Here is a 21,674-nt window from a genome sequence, read left to right as displayed (position 1 = left end):
AGGCAGAGGGGGACAGTTAGGGAGAGGGAGGGAGCGATTTAGAAAGCAGCACCAGGGCAAGCCAGCATTGGCTTAGGTGCTGGGCAGGGGCTTCCTTTGTGGGGTCACATGACAGGCAGCTCAAGCCACAGAGGGCCAGCCACGTTTAGGCATGGCCCGGTCAGTCCTGCTTAGGCATCTGGACTTAGACTGTGTTGAGTCTTGGCCCCAAGGCTGCTGCTCCCATTTTCCCCTGGGCCTGCCTTGCTCAGTGTCCACTGCCCAGAAGTCAGCAGGGGTGGACAGGAGTTTAGCTTCAGAGGAATCTGGTCCTGGGTCTCTCAGTTGTGCCACTGCCCTAGCTTCTGTGTCCCATCTGCCTGTCAGCCTCAGGAAGAGGGCAGCGAGGGCCTGTTCTCTGCTGTCCCTGCACCCACTGCTGGGAGCCTACAGCCCTCGCAGTCTGCCAGTGACTGCAAGACCCTGCAGTGCTGAGCTCCTGGGCACGAGGGTGTCCTGGGGCCTCCACCTTACCCGAGGTTCCTGTTCCTGTGAGCTGCTGCAGGAATTCCTGCCATCTTTTGTGTGGACATGCGTTTATTTCAGAAACATGTTCCCTTAGGATTCTAGACTGCAGCTTCAGAATGGCGGAAGAGTGTGCCTGGACTGAATTCCAAGGTTGCTTCTTTCCCCTTCTCTCACACAGCTTGCTTCTCACTCCCTAAATTTTCTGTTCAAAAGCCTTGGGCAAATTCTCTCCCATTTTACATAATGTGTGCTTGGTTCTACCTTCTGGGATGGCAGTTGACTATATAAGCTAAAATTTCACTATTTGTAAATGATAAGCAGAATGCCTTTAAAAATAAGATTTAATGCTTTATTGCTCTTTATGGTAAATCAAAATATGCTTTAGAAATAAAGTTAATTTAATGGAAAATAGGAATATCTGCACCAAACCATAGACTGCATTTCATATAATTGAGAGACCCCACTCTGTGCATACAATCACTGTGTCCTGTCCCTTCTTACTGTTAACATTCACACCCGAAATTCCAGGTCCTTCAGTGGCCACACACTGATCATAAGAAAGTGCTTGTGGGCAGGGCAGTTCCAGGCAGTGGGAGGTTCTGGCCTGGGTCAGGGGTTCCGGGCTACGTCAGGGTGAGAGAAGAGCCCCCATGCCCAGCCTCCAATCTGTGACTTGTTTGGCATGACCTGCTTTGGTGTGTATGAACACACTGGAGCATGTCTAGTGTAGAGCAACACGCTGGGGTGGGCGGTGGGAAGGGAAGGTGAAGTTCTAGTCAGATGGTCCGTCAGTGTCCGCTGGCGATTGGCAAAACCGGGCTGGTGGCACCTCCGCTCTGCACGGGCAGCTGAACGAGCCTGGAGGATGAGAAAGGCTCCCGAGGGCAGACGGCAGCAGGGCTCTCTGTTGCAAACTGCCTGCAGTGTAAAAGGCCCCACAGTTCTGCAAAAGGGGTTATGAGACCAGGTGGCTGGAACCACCTTGGTCAGTCAGCCACGTAACTCCCTTGGGTCCTGGGCAAGGCACAGGAGGTGGCACACAGGCACTTGGTGGGTTAGGGTGGCAAGGTGAGGATTAGGGGGCAGAATCTGGGGAAAAATGAAGAAAATGTGCTCTTGGGTCTGTAAGTCCTGCTGCGCCTGCTGTAGTCTGCTCCCAGCCTTTCGTGGTAGGCGCCCACAGCAGCCTGCGCTGCCCACAGGCGGCCTTATCCTCAGCAGCTGAGATGGGGGCAGGGTCTCAGGAAGGCTCTGAAACAGGCATGCTTTTTGCTTGTCAGACAGTGGCAAACTGTCAGCTCTTTTCCATCAGCGGGCTCAGGGGCCAGGCTCCAGCAGGTAGGTATGTGGCATAGGTGGGCACCCTGGCCTGGCCGGCAGTGCCAGGACTCCACACTCTTTGCTGCAGCCTTGACCCAGCTCTCACAGCTGTGTGCAGTGGCTCCCAAGTCCCAGGTCTCCAGGGAGGAGGAGGCTCAGCTGGAGGAGTCGGGGGAAGGGCTCTCCTTGCACCTCCCTACTAGGTACTGACAGCGTGGTTATAGCAGGGGACATCTGATTACAAACCTGGCAGTCTGCAAAGAGAAGGGTTATAACTGGTCCATGAGTAGCAGCAGGGTGTCTCTATGGGAGAAGTGGTCAGAAAGTCCATGCCCTGGAACCTTGGTGGCAAAAGATCTTCCAGGGTCAGCTCTGGAAGGAAGGACTTCTGACTAAACATGGCTGAGGGATGGGCTTCACAGGCAAACCTGTTCACCTGCTGCCTTTGGCTGGCTGCTAGGGATAAGGCTTGTGCTAAGGGGCTCTGAACTAGGTCCCAAGGGCTGCAATCATGTGGAGGAAGGGAGGCTTCAGGTGGGGGGGGGTGGTCACAGCAGGGCTAGTCCTCTGCACACGGACACTGGATCCAAACCTCTAAGAGAACGTCTCTGGCTGGAGAAACTGTCCTGTGCTCTGGGCCACCCATCCCTCTGCTGGGTCAGCAGTGGCCACTGGCCCTTTGCCAACTATCCAGTTGCTTGTGGGGTGAGAAGTGGTCTAGCTGTCAGCCCAGGAGGTTGCAAAGGGTCTTTGGTTTCCTGAGCAGGGACTATGCAGAGTTGAGAGATCAGAGGCAGGGGCAGAAAGTCAGACAGGACACTTCATGAGCAGGGCCTCGGAGAAGGCAGAGGAGCCCTGCGCGGGGAGGCCCTTGCACGCTGATTTCTAGTGGTATTAGAGGGCATACAGCAATTAGCGGGCTCCTGGGATGCTGAGTAAGGTGGAACGTGTGTAGGGATGGAGAGGCTAAGGGCCCGGCCAGCCTTGTGCCAGGCTCAAGCTCTTGCTCCCTGGGCCAGGTCTCCAACGTGCAGCAGTTAGTTCCCTGGCACACTGAGGATGAAGCCGGAGCGATTCTTGGTGAAGTCGGGCTGTGGCTGATTAAGCCGCGTCTCCACAGAGACGGTGCATTTCTTCCCATGCAGGCTGCACTGCACTGGGTTGGTGACGTTCACTTGAAGGTGGCGCTTCTCACTGTAAGAAGGGAAAAGATAAGCCAGGCAGGCAATGAGTGGGCAGACAGAGAATCGTGTGGTTTCCTTGGCAACCCCCAGGGCCCTGCCATTTGCCAGGATCCTGTGGGGTGGCAGTTTCAGTATTTAACCTGCTTTCTTCCCAGGTGCCCACAGAGGCTTGCAGGGGCCCAGAAGAGGCGGGAAGGAGACAGAGGCACTGAGGTGTGTGCCATGGCCAACAGGGCTGGGCTGAGTCACTAGGGTGTTCAGGAAAAAGGGTGTCAGGACTCTGACTCATGACAGTCATCTCTGATTGCCAACAGGGAGACTAGAACTGCCCCAGCCCCTCAAGGAATGTCTGTCTTGAACGTAGATAGCTGTCATGGAGTCTGCCTGTCAAAAGTGGGTCTGAGGCTGAGCCTTGGGGTACAGCAGATCTGGGATTCCAGTTACTTGGTGGTTGAGTCAGGAGGACAGTAAGTTTAAGGCCAACCTGGGCTATAGAGTGAGTTTACAGCTAGCCTGGGCAAATGTCTGTGTGGAAATAAGAACTTGGAAAGTCCTGGACACAGAGACAACTCGGTGGTAGAGCGTTTGTCTAGCGTGTGTGAGGATCTGGGTTCAGTCCCCAGCGCCACTCAAACCAACCAAATCAAAGCAGGTCTGAGTTGACGACCCTCCTGTGAAGGCTGTTCCTACTTTGGAGCGAGGGGAACCAGGTTTTGCCACAGGGCGCAGACAGCCCTGCAGATAGTCCCCACTGCCTGGCTGCTCCAGAATGCGATGCCGAGCAGGATGCCGAACAGGGTCAGCCTGGGAGCCACAGCCAGGGCTTCCTCACTGAGTGGAGACCCACTCAGGGGTGGCCTTCTGTGCTCTCCCCACTGTGGAAGTGGAAGCCCTCGGCTCTAACAACGCACACTGTGCTGAATGTACTCCAGCTGCGGCTTATTTTAAAAGCTGAGAACCTGTAAGGAGGCCGGCACCTAATGTGTGTACACACATGCCAGTCGTCCCACGCTGCACCCCGCTTCTGCTGCATCACTCTGCTTTCAGCTGGGACGGGGCGGGGGGAGGCTTGCTGCTTAGGGGCTTCCAGTTAGGATGGGCAGCAACTCTGCCCACCTACCCTTCCACCCTTCCCTTCCTTCCTTCCTTCCTTCCTTCCTTCCTTCCTTCCTTCCTTCCTTCCTTCTATTTATTTATTTTAAGGCGGGGTTTCTCTTTGTAACAGTCCTAGCTGTCCTGGAACTAGCTCTCATAGACCAGATTGGCCTTGAACTCACAGAGATCCACCTGTCTCTACTTCCCAAGTGCTGGGATTAAAGGTGTGCATCACCATTGCCCGGCCAGCTAGGCTTTTTCTGCCTCCCTAGGGATTCTTTTGCTGTGGCTGCTGAGGCTCCATGTCAAGGATGAACAGTCTGGGTCTTCTGAACATCCTGGTCTCCTTGGGTTAAGGGAGCTCCCAGCACTGAATGATGAACACTGAGTGGCCATGTCCACCGTGCAGAAGGAAGCCAGGGTTGAGGTCAGCCTCTGCACAAGCTTTGCCACTGTTTCCTAAGCACTGGCTGGTCCAATGGTCCCAGTTGCTCAGACGCTGGTCAGGCTGCATGCCATGCTCACAGGGATCAATGTGCTGAGCATAGGTGCTTCTGCAGTACTGGCCCCAGGGCATGGTGTCCAGGGACACGTGGTGGCACCTACCACAGAAGGCCCAGAGTTGGTTGTGTTTCCTACTTGCCTCATGAGCCATGATGCAGAGGCAGTGAATGGGACCAGGGAGACCTGGGCACTAAGTATCAAATACTTAATGTCCTGTCAGCCCCAGCTAGAACCTGGGCTTAGATATTTTTAACCAGAGTTGGACATAAAAATAGCAGAGCCCATCAGAGGCAGTGACTCAGGTTCTTTTCCACTCCCTTGGGAACCAGGGGGCTCTGCAGGTTAGCTACGGGGCCCTTGGCTGTAGTAGGTGTGCATGGGTCCCCTGTGCCTCACACTGGCCCCCAGCAGGCAGAGTGCCAGCTCTGAGGCGGCCTCCAAACAAGATGGTCCCCAAGCTTTGTCAGCCACCATGCTTCTCTGAACTCGGGTCTTGTGGGTTCCTTAGGGGCCGCCATCCTGCCCTCCTCTTCCTAGTGGGGCCAGGAGAGCAGTATGCCTCTGAGTTCTCTCAGATTCTCTGGGAACGGGCTCTAGGGGAACAATTCTATGTCAGCTTGAGAAGCTAACATGTGGAGAATCACCAGCAAGCCGGCCATGCTCCTGAGGTGCAGTGGGCCCTCCCGATAGGAGCTTTTTTCTCAGCCTAGTCCCTCGGCCAGAGTGTCACCGGCAGGGTGGCCATGGTCTCTATCCTTCTTCTTTGGGTGTTTGAGGACAGCTCTAGTTTTGGTGTGGACGTGGTGGTGGGAGCATGAAAAGGTGGGGAGAGCTTTGGTGTCACTGGGTTCAGAAGTCACAGGCTCTTTCCCCTTTGCCTTGTAGTTCTAGTCAGCCAGTCAGTCCAGGGACAGGAAGCAGACAGAGGGGAGGAGGGGGACATCCTCTTTCTCAGGGAACTTCGAGCTGAGAGCCGAGCAGACCCACACCTGGGAGGCCCCAGCATGCACCGCTGAGGTTGGCTTCCCTCCCTTCCAGAGGGCACTGCTGCTGGAGAAGGGTCCTCTGTGAGGAGGAAGGCAGGAGCCGGGGAACTGGATTCTTCTGCACAGTGATGCAGACAGATCTGGGCCCCTATTTCTCTGGCAGGCTACCATCCTGTGCCAGCCTGTGGTGGCTCCCCACCTCCCAAGGAGGAGCTCTCCGCCGACTCAGGAAAGTGGGGTCATTCTTTCCCTCCCACAGCCAGAGCTGACCCTCAGCCTGCCCCAGGGAGCTTGCTGGAGTGACCGTGTCCTGGTCCTCTGGTGACATGGGAGGTAGTCAGAGAACAGCCCAAGTACAGACATGTTTCTGTCCTGCCACCCCTACTCCTAGCCACAGATTCTGCTTCAAACATCAAACTCCCAGTTTCCAGCCCCACCCTCTATGGGGCAAGAATCAATTAGGACCTATCAGGAGAGAATGCATGCCATGCCTCCACATCCCTCCCTCGTCTCCTCTTCCCCTTTTCTTTGGAGATGAGATCTCACTATATATAGGTCAGGCTGGCCTTGAACTCATGGTCATTCCTCCTGCCTTAGCCTCCTGGTGCCAGGGTTACAGGCATGAGTCACTGCACCCAACTCTCCACCTAGATTTCTGGGTAGTGTGCTCTAAGCACGTAAGATTGCTTTTGATCATCTGGGATTTTTAAGTACCAGGCTGGGCTAGAGGCCTGGCTTCCAGTTCTACTGGCTCCTGGGCTTGCCTAAGTCCCTGTGAGTCTCTTACAGCCATCAGGTGCATATGAGATTCTATTCTTCGCCTATGCGCTGGTGGTGACAGGTGAAGGTTATTTCATCATCATCACCATCACCTCACATCTGCTCTCCAGCTTTTACCCAGTCTTTACCTCAAGGTTCTGAGCCCCAGGAATGCAGAAAATAAGTGTAAGCTTAGAGACGGGGTCTTTTCCTGTGCCCTGGGAGGCCGCTCGCCCTCCTGGGATCTGCAGGCTGTGACCAAAGCACAGAGCTCTGTCTGTGGGAGCTGCACTCCTTCAGTCGAGGGCCAAGGACCCCCAACAGCGCTGGCTCAGGAGAGCCACTGTGACAGACTGGGCTGATGCTGTCTGCCATGTTCTTGCAGCTCATAAACCACATGGCTGCTCTGTTTGAGCAGCCCCTGTCTGGCGCTGTGCATCCTGGGCATTCTCAGCTTGTGTTTCAGCTGACAGGTGTGGGGTCCTTATGCCACATGCATGGCTTGACATTCCATGTATGGAATACAGGTTCCTGGAGGGGAAGGGGTCTCAGAGGAACCGGAACCCTGTGCCTGGAGGTCCAAGGGGGCTCCTGGTACTAATGAGCAACCCCAGCTAGGTCACTGGCTCTGGGCTTGCTGGGTCAGCCCGCCATCTCAGGCCTTGGTGCACTGCAGACAGCCCACTCCCAGCACTTTATCCTGTTTTTCCAGCCTCACAATGGAGGCGGGCAGTGTGCTCAACTGGCCATGGTCCTCCTAGACCCGAAACACCCACTCAAGAAGCTCATTTCGCAGGCAAGATGGCCAGATGGCCTGTGGAATGGGAGAGTCCAGGAGGCAGGCAGCCCTCGGAAAAACAAGCACTGGGGTGGTCACTGAGAAATGGAACGGCCCCAGGCTCCTGTTCTCCTTGGCGGTATCCCTGTCTGACCCAGTGCCCCGCCATCTTTGTGAGGCTGCTGCAGGGTTCAGAGGAAGAGGGGTTGAGTTCATAATAGAATGATGGGCAGAGAGGAGCAGCTTGGAAGGGTTCTGCTGCCACCCACACATCGCGTGTACAAAGGAAAACCCGGCTGTAGCTTCCCAGTTCCCCAGCACACTAAACAGCCATGACATGGTCTAGCAGCTCCTGGCGTGTGCCAGAGAGAAAACTAAAAACCAATCACATGGTCTAGCAGCTCCCTCCCAGGTGAGTGCCAAAGAGAAATGAGAACGGGTGTTCAGACAACACCTCTGTATATCAGTTTTCACAGCAGAAGTATTTACAAAAGGCAGCCCATCAGTGGTTGAATGGATCGCCAAAGTGCGCTAAATCCATTCACTACGATAGTATGTCCAGTGGAATATTATTCAGCAATGAAAGGAGTAAAGTATCAATACAGCAATGAGCTTTGAAGAAAGCCAACTACAACAGGGCACCCACTGTAATACCCCACTAGACACACCACCAGAGACAGGGTAGCTTAGTTGTTGCAAGGGGCATCAGGGAGGGGCGGGGGTGGCAGGGCTGCTAAGGAGATTTCCTTTTGGGGTAGTAGACTAGTCTAGAAGTAGACAGAGGTAACAGCTGTCTAACACTGTCATCCATAGCAGTCCATGTTCAATGTGAGAGTTTTTATGCCAATAGGATTTAGAGGACAAAAAGCAGAAAACATGTTTTGGTTTTTTTGGGGGGAAGGGGTTTCAAGACAGGGTTTTTCTGTGTAGCTTTGGAGCCCGTCCTAGAACTTGCTCTGTAGACCAGGCTGGCCTTGAACTCAGAGATCTGCCTGCCTCTGCCTCCTGAGTGCTGGGATTAAAGGCCACGACTGACCAGTTTTAGAGGAAATTCTTATTTTAAGTTAACCGAATGACTGAAGTACAGTTAGACTGAACATAGTGGCTCACACCTTTAATCACAGCATTCAGGAGGCTGAGGCAGGGGGACTGTTGTGGATTTGAGGCCAGTCTGGATTACAGAGCGAGACAACCAAACCAGCAAGAGGTTTTATGTGGCTGTGGAGCCGGTGAGGTCTCAGCAGGCACAGGAGAGTGGGTGCTGCCTTGGCTCTGGCCTGAGCCCCAGCACACACGGGGGTCTTTCCTCATTCTCACAGAGAATGGAGACAGGGTATCTCCCTCTGATGGTGCGCCAAGCCAAACGACAGCTGCTGAGGGAGGCTGGCTGTGGGGGAAGGGCCTGTCCTCCCCAGCTTCTGTTACAGGATTTAGTGGCTCAGCAAACTGTGGTATTTGGGGACTTGTATCTCATGTCATCTGTTCTCAGCCGTCATTGCGGGCAAATGGCCCTTGTCGAGTGACTGTCTTTCCTTTTTCACTTTAGAGTTCGTCTTCTCATTAGAGCAGCTGTGGGTAACAAGGGACAAGCCGACATGGCTCCAGGGCTGGCTGTGCACCCACAGGCCATGCACAAAGGGGACAACCACATGTGTCCAGGAGCTGAATCAGCTGAGAAGAATGTCCCTCCTTATCCAGGCCCCTGGTCAGCTGGGAAATGCAGTCTCCAGACCGAAGCCAACCCAAGAAAGTGGCCCAGGAGGTTGCAGGCAGTCCGGCAGGGTGCCTGGCTTGGGCTTTGAGAGGGACAGGAGTGCCCTGTGAAGGGCTGTACTCTGCTGTCTGGTCCCAGGCTGTGGACCAGAGAGATGCAGTCACAATGAGATGAAAAGTCTCCCGTGCTGGGCAGCCAACCCCAGAGTCTACCTCACTGATGTCACTGGGACAAGCAGTACACACTCGGCTCCCACCGAGAACTGTGCTTCGCTTCAGGGGCCTGTTCCCCTGCTGCTGCTGAGCCTCAGAGGGCAGCTCTTTCAAAATCCTGCTGGGGAAACGCTACTTCTGCTCTGGTCAGGGTTGCACCACAGCTGCTCTAGAGGAGCCGAGGGGCCTGGACGGCGGTGCTGCACTTCCTGTCTCTGAAGCCCTTTCTGTATGTGTAGCGGTAAGGGACGAGCTGAAACCACACAGCAGTCGTGAAACAGCTGGACACCTGAGAGCTTCACCCACGCCCAGGGGCTGCCTCTGCCCTAGCCTGAGCTGCTTTGGCGTCCAGACCCAGGCAGGGATCCCACTCCACCCTCATCGTGTCCTCTTTAAAGTGCTTCTAAGTCCCTCTCCTCCCCACCTACAGGACTCTTCACGCGGAGTATTCAAGGTGCGCTTGCCCTGTCCAGAGCAGCGTTTCTGAATCTTTTAATGCTGAGACCCTTGAATACAGTTCTTCATGTTGTGACCCCCAGCCATAAAATTATTTTTGTTGCTACTTCATAACTGTAATTTTGCTACTGTTTTGAATCATAATGTAAATAATCAGGTAGCTAGAGGTTTACCAAAGGGCTCATGACACACAGGTTGAGAACCACTGGTCCATCAACGTATCTAGAGAGTCAATCTTGCACCTGACAGGAGGTGGTGAACTGACATCTGAGCTGGGGCGTGGGCCACACAGAAGAAGCAACTGGTAATGGTGGCTGAGGTGAATCTCCCCCAGGAGGTGACCTCTGGGCTGAGTTTCAAGAACAACAGGGCTTTTGCAGGGGCCTCCCTGGCTTCAATCCTCTCGTTCTCAGTTATTGCTACACGTTCACTAGATTTTACGTTACCATTGTGTGGTTTTTATGACAGATCATGACCTAATCATTGTTTGCATTCAAGCATGAGGTTCCAGCACACTCTTGGTCTCTTCTGAGAGACCCCTCAACACTCCACAGGCAGCTTAGTCTTCACATGAGCCACACTGAGCACGCCCTCTCGGTCTGATCCCCGTCAAACCTGTCAAGAGCCCAGCCCAGACACCCTCCTCACAGAGGCCAGTAGCTGGGAGTCAGCTCGGCTCCCTTTGCCTCTACTGCCCACGCAGCCCAGAGCCAGTTTTCCAGACTACCGTCTCAGCCTCTCCTGGTGACCACTGCCGCCCAACTGGTTTCTGTCTTTTGGGCCCCACACCCTGCTTGCTTCACACAGGTTCTACATTTCCTCCATGCCATGAGCAGAGTCTGGAACAGGCAGCCGGGGGCCCGCCACTCCCCGCTGCCATTCACTCTCCATCGGCCTCATTCCCGCCAGCTCTCCAGTCAGGTCACAGGCCTGGAGTGTAGAGCTCTCTTGTGTTCGTCCCTGGAAAGGACAGGCCTGGCAAGCTGAGCTCCTGCATGCAGCTCAGCGCTGTAGGGCTCTACAGAGAGCATGGGAGCCACCACGGATGTTAAAGGAACAAAAAGACAGCCTCCAGGTGGCAAGGGAAGGCAACAAGAGTGGACAGCTGAACTGGGGCCCCAAAGTGCTGGCTTGAGCAGAATCATGGCCAGTACCATAACCGAGGAGCAAGGAGCCCTCCGTAGGTTGACAAGTCTATGCGACCGAACACAGAAGCAGTTTGCCTTCCAGAATGGCAGAGAAGCACCAGGTGGGGAACAGAGTCCAGAAAAGACAGGGCTCCAACCCTCTGTGTCTCTGAAGGGTAAGCCCACTATAGACCACCAGAGGCAAGAAGACAAGAACGCTGCTCACAGAGGACTGGTGGTCTCATCACCTTGGCAGAGACCACAAAACATTGCCATGCCCAGCCGTCGTGATCACTGCAGAACACAGAGGCAGTACGAGTCTAGAGGGCTCAGGGCAGCAGGGCTGGTGAACAGGAAGACTCAGACCATACAGTTCACGGGGTGTGCGGCTCTTTTTAGGACTAGAGCAAGCGTATGTAACTGGTGACTTAAGACTGTGCTGAGCCGGGCGGTGGTGGCACATGCTTTAATCCCAGCACTCAGGAGGCAGAGGCAGGCGGATCTCTGTGAGTTTGAGACCAGCCTGGTCTACAAGAGCGAGTTCCATAACAGGCTCTAAAGCTACAGAGAAACCTTGTCTTGAAAAACAAAAAACAAACAAACAAAAACGAAAAAAGACTGTGTCGAAGGACTGGGAAGTAAAATCCACAAGGCTCTGGGTTTGACCCCCAGCACTGAAACAATACAATGTTGAGCTAAAATCCTGGATGTCAGCAACATGAAAGACAGTGAGATGTTGCAGCTAACATTCCAGCTCCTCTTACTGGGAGGATGGGGAGGAAGAGGGCGGTCTTTGGGCTTCCATCACAAGAACACAGGTAAGGAAAAGATGAAATGAAGCAAGAACAGAGGCTGTAATGGTAACTCTCCAAGAAGAAGGAAGACGCAAACTTGGTCTATCCAGGGGAAGGTACAGGGAACAAAAGAGCCCGAGAAACATGAGAAGAACAAAGTCCCACCAGCAGGACCACGCAAACATGAGCTGCAAAGGGGGACACTGTGTCAACGGCATGGGGAAAGCCTGCAAGGCCTCAAGTCGACACAAAGAGCTACAGGCAGCTGGGGAAGGCTGGGCATGGGAAAAGCACACCACCTGGTTGTCCAAGGCCTAAGGGTCAGCCCTGTAAACATACATGTAACATTATACAGACCCAACAGGTTAAATTTAGAAATATATATGTGTGTGTATATATATATATGCATATAATAACAGTGAAAAAAGAGGCCTTGAATTTGAAGGAACGTGGGGAGGGGCATATTGGAGGTTTGGAGGGAGGAAAAGAAAGAAATGGTATAATTATAATCTCAAAAAAACATATTATAGTGATTTAAAAAAAATGGTCCCCAAAGGGCATGGCACCATTAAGAGGTGTGGCCTTGTTGGAGAAAGTGTGTCACTGTGGAGGTGGGCTTTGACATCCCATATATGCTCAAGCCATACCCAGTATCACAGTTCACTTCCTGTGGCCTTTGTTTGGATCAAGATGTAAGGGCTCTCAGCTCCAGCACCATGTCTGTCTGCATGTTACCATGCTTCCTGCCATGACAATAATGAACTAAACCTCTGAAACTGTAAGCTGCCACCTCAATTAAATGTTTCCTTTACAAGAGTTGTCATGGGCATGGTGTCTCGTCACAGCAACCCTAACAAGATACACATGTATAATATGTATGTATTAGTTTAAAACTGGGCCAACAAGGTGGTTGCTGCCAAGCTTGACAACCTGAGTTCAGTTCCCAGAATCCACATGGTAGAAGGAGAGAACTCTTTAACAAGCATATACATGTATAAAACATACAAATAAATGGAAAATTAAAAAAGAATGCACACCCACATAGAATATCCATAGATAATCTTGAATATATAAATGCAATAAGCTGTACAAAATGGATACATTGTTTAAACAGGTTTGACCTAAAATATGCAACTGTAAGCTACTTAAAGAGACATATAAATCACAATGGTTGGACTGGAGAGGGAGCTCAGAAGGTAAGAGCACTGGCTGCTTTTCTACAGGACCCAGGTTTTCCCAACACCTACAAGATGGCGCATAACCATCTGTGAATCTAGATCCAGAGGATCCAATGCTTTCTTCTGTTTTTTTTGTAGGCACCAGACACATGCATACAATACAAGCAAAACACTCATACACATAATAAAAGAAATCTACAATTTAAAAATGTGATAAAGTCAAATAAAGTAATGATGCTATGGACTGTACCAAATTAACACTGTCATCTTGACTCTAAACATGTGTTCAGAGATAAGCGCTTATTCTACCGCTATACTGCACCCCCAGCCAAAAGTGGGGTCTTGGTCTGAGAGACACAGCTTGCTCTCTGCCTCCCTTCGTATCAGGACATGATGAGAAGGCAGCCCTCACCAGACCCTACCCGTGCTGACTCTGGGCTGGACACTGGGGAGCTGTGAGAACACACTTCTGTTGTTCGGTACTCATCCAGCAGACTAAGAGCGGCAGAGGACACAGGAGCATCAGAAACATCAGTTCTTGACCCTCATGGCAGGAGGCAAGTTCCACTTTCAGATGGAGATTTAGAACCTGCCTGGAGTCACAGAGCAGAGGTAGGACTCAAACCTAGTTATGCAGCTGGAATCTTAACCTCAGAATTTGATGTCATCATTGTCTGTGTTCCTGAGCAGTGGACACTGGGTACTGTCCACACCCTATCAAGAGTGCCTGCTATAGGGTCTGACACAGACTAGGAGCACACCATTGTCTATGGATGATTTATTTTTTACAATGATATGATTAAGAAAGCAGTTGGATTGCCAGGCAGTGCTGGCTCATGCCTTTAATTCCAGCACTTGGAAGGCAGAGACCGGAGGATCTCTGTGAGTTCAAGGCCAGCCTGGTCTATAGAGTTCTAGGACAGTCAGGGCTGTTACACAAAGAAATCCTGCTTTGAAAAACCAAAAAAAGAAGAAAGGAAGGAAGGAAGGAAGGAAGGAAGGAAGGAAGGAAGAAAAAGCAAGCAAGCAGTTGGAGTTAACTGAACTATGAGACACTACCCAGAAGATGTGCCCAGCACCTATGCAACTTTCAAATGGGGTGGTTGATTGGGTAGATGGTGGTGAGGGAGCCATCAGACCCAGGTGTGGGCCCAGAGGTGGCTAGGGGAGGTACATGCACACTCTGGCACCTTGCTCTGTGCAGTGGAACGTTTGTATGTAGTGTAATGAAGAGGCACAAGGAACACTCATTACTCATGGGATGCCTTTTGAGACCTGGAGGGCCCTTTTGAACAGTCTTATCTACTTGCCTTTAATGTCCAGGAAATGCCTCGTTTCTAAAATGAGATTCTAAGGGAGATAACAATATTTGGGAGGATGGAGAATATGTGAATGGGTACATTATATTGTTTTTCCAGCAGCAGGGGTTGAGTAAGGGTCTTATAGAAGCCGGACTAACAAATACCCTGCCGCTGGCCACTTTACACAGCAGGGCTGATGGGATTTGGAACATGACAGTGATGATCATGCTGTGCTTATGTCCTGAGGGTTGACGGAGATGGACCCTGGCTCTCTGCATATTTCTTAGTGGACCCAAGGGTTGTATTCCCAGTGATCACCAGGCTGCCTGCTGGCTACGGGTGCTCCACAGCAGCCTTGGATTAACTGTTAGGAGTCCTGGGCTAGGGCTGGGATTGGAAATCATCCTTTTATTAAGGACTTATCCTGTAGTAGGTGCTGCACTAAACACTGCACATGCGTCATCTCATTTAATCCCTTCCAAAGCTGCCATGGGGAGGACTGCCATTACCTTCCCTTCATGGAGGAGGAAGCAGAAGCTTATGTCAAGTAACTTCTCAAAGCTGGGAAATGGCACACCCAGGTGCCTCTCCAGAGATACCTTCAGCTTCCATCCTGTTGCTTCGTACTTAGGTGCTGGCTTAGCCTTGTGGAGATCATGGCCTCAACTCACCAGCCCTAGGTGTCACAGGAAAAAGCACTTGCATCTGTTGCTGTGGCTGGACACTGACCTGTAGCCAGGACCGCACCACTAGCCCTCTCTGGGGTTGGACAATGACCCATGGCCACACCCCCATACCTGCACTCCCTGGGATTAGACACTGACTCACACCACACCCTCACCACTGGCTCTCTGAAGGTAGACACCGACTTGCAGTCATAACCCGGTAGTGGCCCGCTTACCTCCCTTGCCTTAGTCTTGTTGGTTGTTGTTCCTCCCACGCCTCAGCTTCAACCAGGCCAGAAGATAGACAGATGCTTCCAGACCCGAGTGATGCTGTCAGAGGGGTACTCTCCCAGTATCTGGAGAACTTGTGCGCAGTTTCTGATTTCCCTGGGGGTACCTTTCCTCCCTTTTCAGTGCTTAGACTGAACCCAGGCCCTTGCAGGCTAGGCAAACTCCACTGAGCTTCACATCCAGTCCCTCTGGACACATTTTGCGGGGAAGATCATTGTTTTGTGGATATTCCCAGGTGCTATTTCTGTCAACTAAAAGGTAAAAGGTTCCTGTTCCGTGTGCACCCCAGCAGACCTCCGCTGGCAAGGTGGGTAAAGAAAGATGTGCTGGAGGCTGCACTCACCCTGCGAGGGCAGAGGCGATGGTTTATCCCTGCCCCAATCAGAGCTGCAGCTATGAGAATGCTCCATTTTAACTCCATAGTATATTACTCTCTCAGGGCTCATTCCTCTGTCTCTCCCAAAACTTAACGCTGTACATTAGGGATAATGTAGCCTTCCAAAGCCAAACTACAAAGATTTAGTTGTGGCCACAGCTCTCTCAAATACAAACGACAACAAAACCCAGAAGCAACAAGCCATCAGCAAACAAAACCTTTACTACAATAGAGTGCAGGGACAGCAGCCTAGCAGAGCAATCGCAGTGAGCAGTAGCGAGGCCTCGCTGGTGCGCCTGGCTGCAGCCCGTCCTCTCCCGAGAGGCCTTGGGTCCATGGACAGCAGTCACTCTCTCCTTTAGCTCCACGTCTCTTTACGCTTTTTGCTGCAATGTCCTGAGGAATTTATTTGGTGTCTGTTTGAGACATTTTTTTCTCCTTTGCTATAACTGAGGCTTTTTATTTATTTATTTTTACATCTCGGCTGCTTCCTGCTTACGGTTCTCTTTCTCGACACTTCTGCACACAGCACGTCTATGGTTAGCACCATCTGTGCACACTGGTGTTTATTTTCTGTTCACATCGTTAATGAAGGTGCTAAATAAGGCTGGAAGGAACCTGACCAGCACCCATGATTTCCTCTGGGCACACAACTCAGTAGCACATCTGAGCTTATTCACGCTCACGCTCTTCTCAAAACCATGAGTTATGTTCACCAGTGGCCAGAGTCGCCGGACTTCACAGGAAGCTGGGTGAGTCCCAGTCCCTGCCACCTGAGAGTATTTAAAACAGTCCACATATAAATACACCAGGGACAGAGATACTGAAAAGACTCACCTAAAGAACAAATGGATAAGACCTCACTGGGCACAGATTAAAGGATCGCACTTTTGAACAATTTTGGGAGCTAGGAACAAAACAAGTTTGCTAGGCACTCAGGGGTCTCTGGCTGTCTCTTCCGTTTAGCTTCTCTATTGTGAGACAAGTTCTCACTATGCAGCCCAGGCTGACTTCAGCCTCTTAATCCCCTGGATTCAGACACCCTGGCGCTGGCTGAGCACAGTCCTGACAACCTGCTCTACACAGTGAGACGAGAGCTCTGGGTTACAAGACAGCAGTGAGACAGCCTTTGTTCTCACCATTTGGGAAAGGAGGCGACTGGGCAACAGATAACTGTCACGGAGGGTGCAAGCCTGCTGGAGCCTGGGAGGTCTAGGAACTGTGCTAAGGATCCTCTGGCTTTGTGGGCAGATGCGCTTTCCCGGGAATTAGGCTCCAGCACCTGTCCTGTGGCAGACTTCTGTGGACGCAGGTCAAGCTGCAGCTATGGAAGTGGGTGCCAGACACACTGAGCCTGCTGTGCCAGGGCTGGCGGTGACTCACCTGCCCGTCACTAATACCATCCCTCAGGGTCCAGCTCCTTCTCTCCCCTAGAGCTTGGCTGGACCACCTCTGCCCATAGCAGGAGGAGGGAGGTTTAGACGGTGAGTCCAGGATTCACACAGGTTTAGGAGAATGTGGTAGGATGAGCCCAGCCAGGTTGGCAGGCAGCTGAGAGGGGAGAAGTCCACGCTGAATCTGTGGGCAGTGAGGACCCTTGAGGATTTGCGGAGAGAAGGCCAGAGTGCCTATCTCCTTCTGTGTGCTCACCACTGTCTGAATTCTTGGCTGGCTGATGTCTGTCACTGTCTCCAACCCCTTCCAAAGAAAGTTTTATGGGAGAAGGGGACCTTGTGCCTTTTGGATGCCTGGCATACAGTTAGTACTCTAGAGAATCGCCAGTCCAGGGAACCGACAGAGATGAGACAGACAATGTACAAAACAGGTGAATGGGGCATTTTGGGGGAGGAAGAGGAACTGAGAAACTTAAGTTGGGAAAAAAGGTCATTAAAAGGGCAAGGCAGTCAGGAGAAAAATGCCCAAAAGGGAGAACCTGGCAGCTGGTTCTGGTAACGTTGATCATGGCTCCAGAGCTTCAGCTTGGGCGGTGCTGAAGGAGCAGAGAGAAAGCAGACAGCTTGGGAGAGTGACAGCTCTGGAAAACCCAGGGTTTCACTATACATCATGCAGACCCAGGAGTACACAAAACCCACACCTTTCTCCGTCTCAGGAAGAGGTGTGACTCAGGAAGGACTGCTTCCCAGGACCTGTGTTACAAGTAATTCATCAGAAAAACTGTAAGATTATAGTGGTCTGTGCTACGTATGAAAGGGAGGGCTGGGTGTGGTGGTGCACACTTGTAATTCTAGCACTCTAGAGGTGGAGGCAGGAGAATCAGGAAGTTCAAGGTCAGCCAGTGGCTACTTGAGACCAAGTCCCAAGAAAACAACAAACAAACAAAAAAACGAGGTGGGTGGCAGTGCCCTCTAATTCCTGCACTGGGGAAGCAGATCTCTGAGTTTGAGGCCAGCTTGATCTATATATAGTGAGTTTTAGGATAGCCAAGGCTACCCAGAGAAATGCTGTCACAAACAAACAAACGAACCCACAAAAAACCAACAACACCCAAAACAGAACTGCAGGCAGTGCCTGTGTTTTCAGTCACCTGGTGTCAGTCATTCTGTCCTTCTCGAACTCTTTCAAATTTCTAAATTAGTTTAGGCTTTATTTTTGTTGTTAAGTGTGTGTATGTATATGTGAGTTTATGTGAGAGATGTGTGTGTGCACATGTATGCGAGTGTGTGTTTGTGTGTGCACGTGCACGACTGTGGAGGCCACAGCCTGGTGTTACAAGCAGTCGTAAACTGCCTGATGAGGGTGCTGGGAATTGAACTCAGGCCCTCTGCAAGATCATTGAGTTTTTTTTCAGCCTATGGTTTTCAATGTTTTTTTTCTTGCATTTTTTTTTCTTCTTGTTATTTTTAAGACAGGGTCTCACTATGTAGTCCTGGCTGGAAATTGTTATATGGACCATGCTGGCCTTGGATTCCTGAATGCTGGGATCACAGGTGTGCCCACCACCATGTGCTAAGCCTTTGCAATGATCTTTATTTCGAAGTGTCTGAGCTTTAGAAACACTTCTGGAAGGAACAGGAACATTATGAAGGCAAGGAGAAGGAAGGGAGGGTGGTTTCATGCTTGCTTTGCAAGTTATCCAAAACTGCGGTGGATTTGGAAGAATTTAGAGGCTGTCCAGTGGCAGCCAGCGGGTTCCGATTTGTTGAACGATAGTCCGAGTCACCATTTGAGGGCTGCCAAAGTGCCAGGCTGTTTACAGCCTGGGATCTTCTGTTAAAGTATACCAGAGTCAGCTGGGTGGAGGTGGCGCACACCTTTGATCCTCGCACTCGGGAGGCAGAGACAGGTAGATCTCTGTGAGTTTGAGGCCAGCCTGGTCTACAGAGCAAGTTCCAGAATAGGCTCCAAAGCTACAGAGAAATCTTGTCTCGAAAAATCAAAAAAAAAAAAAAAAAAAAAAAAAAAAAAAAAAAAAAAAAGGCCGTCCTGCTTTTATGTATTATTTATTTCTGGGAATGTATCTTAATCAAAAGAGAGCATAGTAAGAGGCTAGCAGAATCCAAGCCTGGAATTGGAATTAGCTAATCCAGGACTTCCCTTCCAGCTGATGGGCTCTGGACACTCTGTGAAGGCTCCTGACACATCTATCTTACAAAGGTCGTGGTGAGAGTTAAAGGGGAAACTATGTGCGGGGTAGCTAGTGCAGTATAGTGTGGACAAGTGTTCCATTTCTGGCTGCTAGTGGGGCAGACTGCTTTCAGGTGGGATGTGGCCAGGAAGGGAGTGCTGGTCAAATGTTCTGAGGCTGGAGTTGATGATGTAGCTCAGTGGTTGCCGCATACACAAGGTCGTGGATTCCACCCTCAGTAGAAAGGCTGAGAGGGCCCTTGGGCTCCATCGCAGGCCTCTCCCTGACCACCTATGGCCTCCCGTGCTGCTTTGGTGGGAAAGCTCGTGGGTCCCATAAGGTGCTTTTAACTTGTTCTTGGGTATTTTAAAATTCCATACACGCTGAAAAGAACGGCGCTTTCTTCTCAGCACTGATAGTCTGGTACTTTTTATAAAATTTCCACTTCACTGTCACTAAACGTTGCTGCCCACCTAGGCAAGTGTAAGCCATGGGTAACCTCATTAGGAGCAAGTAACTGGGGATTTTTGTACTACGGGGGAATTCAAAGAGGTTAAAACTGAGTAACTCATAAAGCAACCCCAGGACACTAAGAGGAAAAAGAACGACTGCCTACTCTCCACCACCTGCTTGAGAACGGAAGGATTTGCACTCTGCGATGTCAGCTAAACATGTCCCCGGTCTCACTGTGGTCCTCTACCTCGGGAGCGCTATTCATGGACCCCCCCACCCCAGCACATGCTTTCACGCTGCTATGAAGAGAGGCTAGGCGGGCCTCCTGTCAATATGTGCTGCGTGCTGCCCGCCCGCTCTGCCTTTTCTAGTCTGCATTTGCTATTTTAAGCGGGTACATAATGCATCACTCTCCAGGTTCTTACTTAACGCCTGTGCTACAGAATGAGGACATGGTGATGACGGCAGGCAAGCAGAATGGTATTCCCACAGAGGACACATTCCATGCGGCCCCACTTCCTGCTTCCTGGGACAGGGCGTTTATTTCTGGCACAATAATGAGAGGGGGGCCAGTGGCCAAGGTCCAGTCCTTCTTATTCAGGAATCCCACATCACAGAAGCCACTGGCCACGCCGCCACGGGGTGGACACATCACAGGCCCTCAGGAACTCAAGCCCATCTGACTACTCTCTCTCTCTCGTGTGTGTGTGTGTGTGTGTGTGTGTGTGTGTGTGTGTGTGCCCTTTCTTTTTCTATTTTTTTTTTTAAGTTTCCAGAAATGGCTGTTTAGATACAGACTGGAGCCTGCTGGCCGGAATGTGGGTTTTCTCAAGCCACATGTGTGCTTTTCCAGTGTGCCACGGAGAATTCTCATTTTCTCAGTGATCACTAATTTGATTTAAGGACCCAGAAGCTATCCCTTGCCTGCCCCTACTATCCTAAGAGATTTCAACAGGAAGTCTCCTCCTATGGCTTCTTGCCAAATTTGGTGTGACCTCGAGTGTGGAGATGCTTCTGTAGAAGGCCGATTGCAGCTAACACCTAGGTGGGCAGTTCAGATGGACTTCCCTACTGTGTGTGTTTATGGCTTTAGTGGCTGTTAATGCAGATCTTATTTATTGCCTGCAGGATCACCCAGGGGGTGGGGGAAGAGATGAACAATCTGCCACTGCATTTGTCACATCCCTTGGCTTGGAAGTGGGTTAGTCAGTCACCTTTCTCAAGACTGACTATTTGGCTGGCATAAGCGGGTGGGTCCATTCCCACCAATCCCTCGATTCCTACTCATTTATCTCATATAGCAATTAAAAATGGCACAACAAATGAGACTAAGTAGGTGTGCAAGTGATTCTACTGAAAAGTGAATAACTCAATAAAGACACCATACCAGTGCTTTCTAAAGAACCAACTCATAGCCTCAAGTGACTCAGCCATCTAGAAGGAGACTTGGAATTACTGGCCCAGCTTCATTAGCATGAAAACAATCAAACCAAAGGCACTCTTCCTCTGGGGCTAGATGTTAGACACCCAGAGTAATATTTAGGTCACTGCTGCCTGGGCAAGTCTGGAAAATGGTGCATGTCCTGATTAGACAGCTCCATGTCTGTGTTAAATGGCTGGCACAGGAGGGGACCCAGGGGCTTGGGAGGGAAAGGGGCTCTGGGAGCTGTCTTGAGATGGTGTGAAGTGCTGCATTGTGTCGTAGCTCGCTGTAGCCCGCCTACATCACTAGCAGCAACCTTGCAACTAAAATCAAAGCTCTGGGTCTGCTGAGTACATTCCCGTTTCTGGGAGACAGCAACACTCTACCTTGATTACACCTTAGATGCTGAAAAGCAGCTGAAAACCAGTAGCCCTGAGAGTGGTTGGGCCCTTCCCCCAAAGGCTGCTTCCCTCACTGTGGTGAGTGGAACCGGGAGGGTCCTCCATGTGATCATGTCCCTGGCAATGATGGAAGAGGAGCTAGTCTGGCTTTGCCTCTGACAAACGCCCCAGTTACCATCCCAAGAAACAGCTTAGCAAAGGACAAGGCTCCTGTACTCATCTCCTCCTGTCTACCGGGGACACAGTACAAGACCCTCAAAGGTCTGAAATCATGGAGAGGCATTTTCCTACATATATATACTTGTAATCAAATTTGCTTTATAAATTAGTCACAGTAGAGATAAACAGTATCAAAATACAATACTTACAAATAAACAGAATGTTGAAATAAAGGTTGTTTATAATTTATGCAGTGGTGGGAAGATGGCTCGGAAGGTAAGAATTTTGTTGTACAACATAAGGTCCTAGGTTCAAATCTCCAGATCCTACATAAAAACCTATGTGGTCATGTGTTCTTGTAACCTCAGAGCTGGGGTTGGGGATAGGGACAGGATTGCTGGGGCG

At 51.1% G+C, this 21,674-nt stretch overlaps 1 protein-coding gene across 1 annotated transcript in view; it reads right to left on the bottom strand.

Annotated features, from left to right (window-relative positions):
* Nucleotides 1-842: 842 nt before the first annotated feature.
* The window catches only part of Myo1d (myosin ID), a 307,929-nt gene continuing 287,097 nt past the window's right edge, over nt 843-21,674 (bottom strand). Inside the window, exon 22 of the mRNA XM_085695516.2 lies at nt 843-3,021. Coding sequence (XP_085551642.1) covers nt 2,865-3,021 — 157 coding nt within the window. The 3' untranslated portion in view covers nt 843-2,864. The remainder of the gene's footprint in view (nt 3,022-21,674) is intronic.

This window comes from Myodes glareolus, chromosome 9 (genome assembly GCF_982192425.1).
Source record: "Myodes glareolus chromosome 9, mMyoGla1.1, whole genome shotgun sequence".
In the NCBI taxonomy this organism is placed as follows: domain Eukaryota; kingdom Metazoa; phylum Chordata; class Mammalia; order Rodentia; family Cricetidae; genus Myodes; species Myodes glareolus.
The sequence above is the reverse complement of the archived record's forward strand: the minus strand, read 5'-3'. Positions and strand labels throughout refer to the sequence as shown.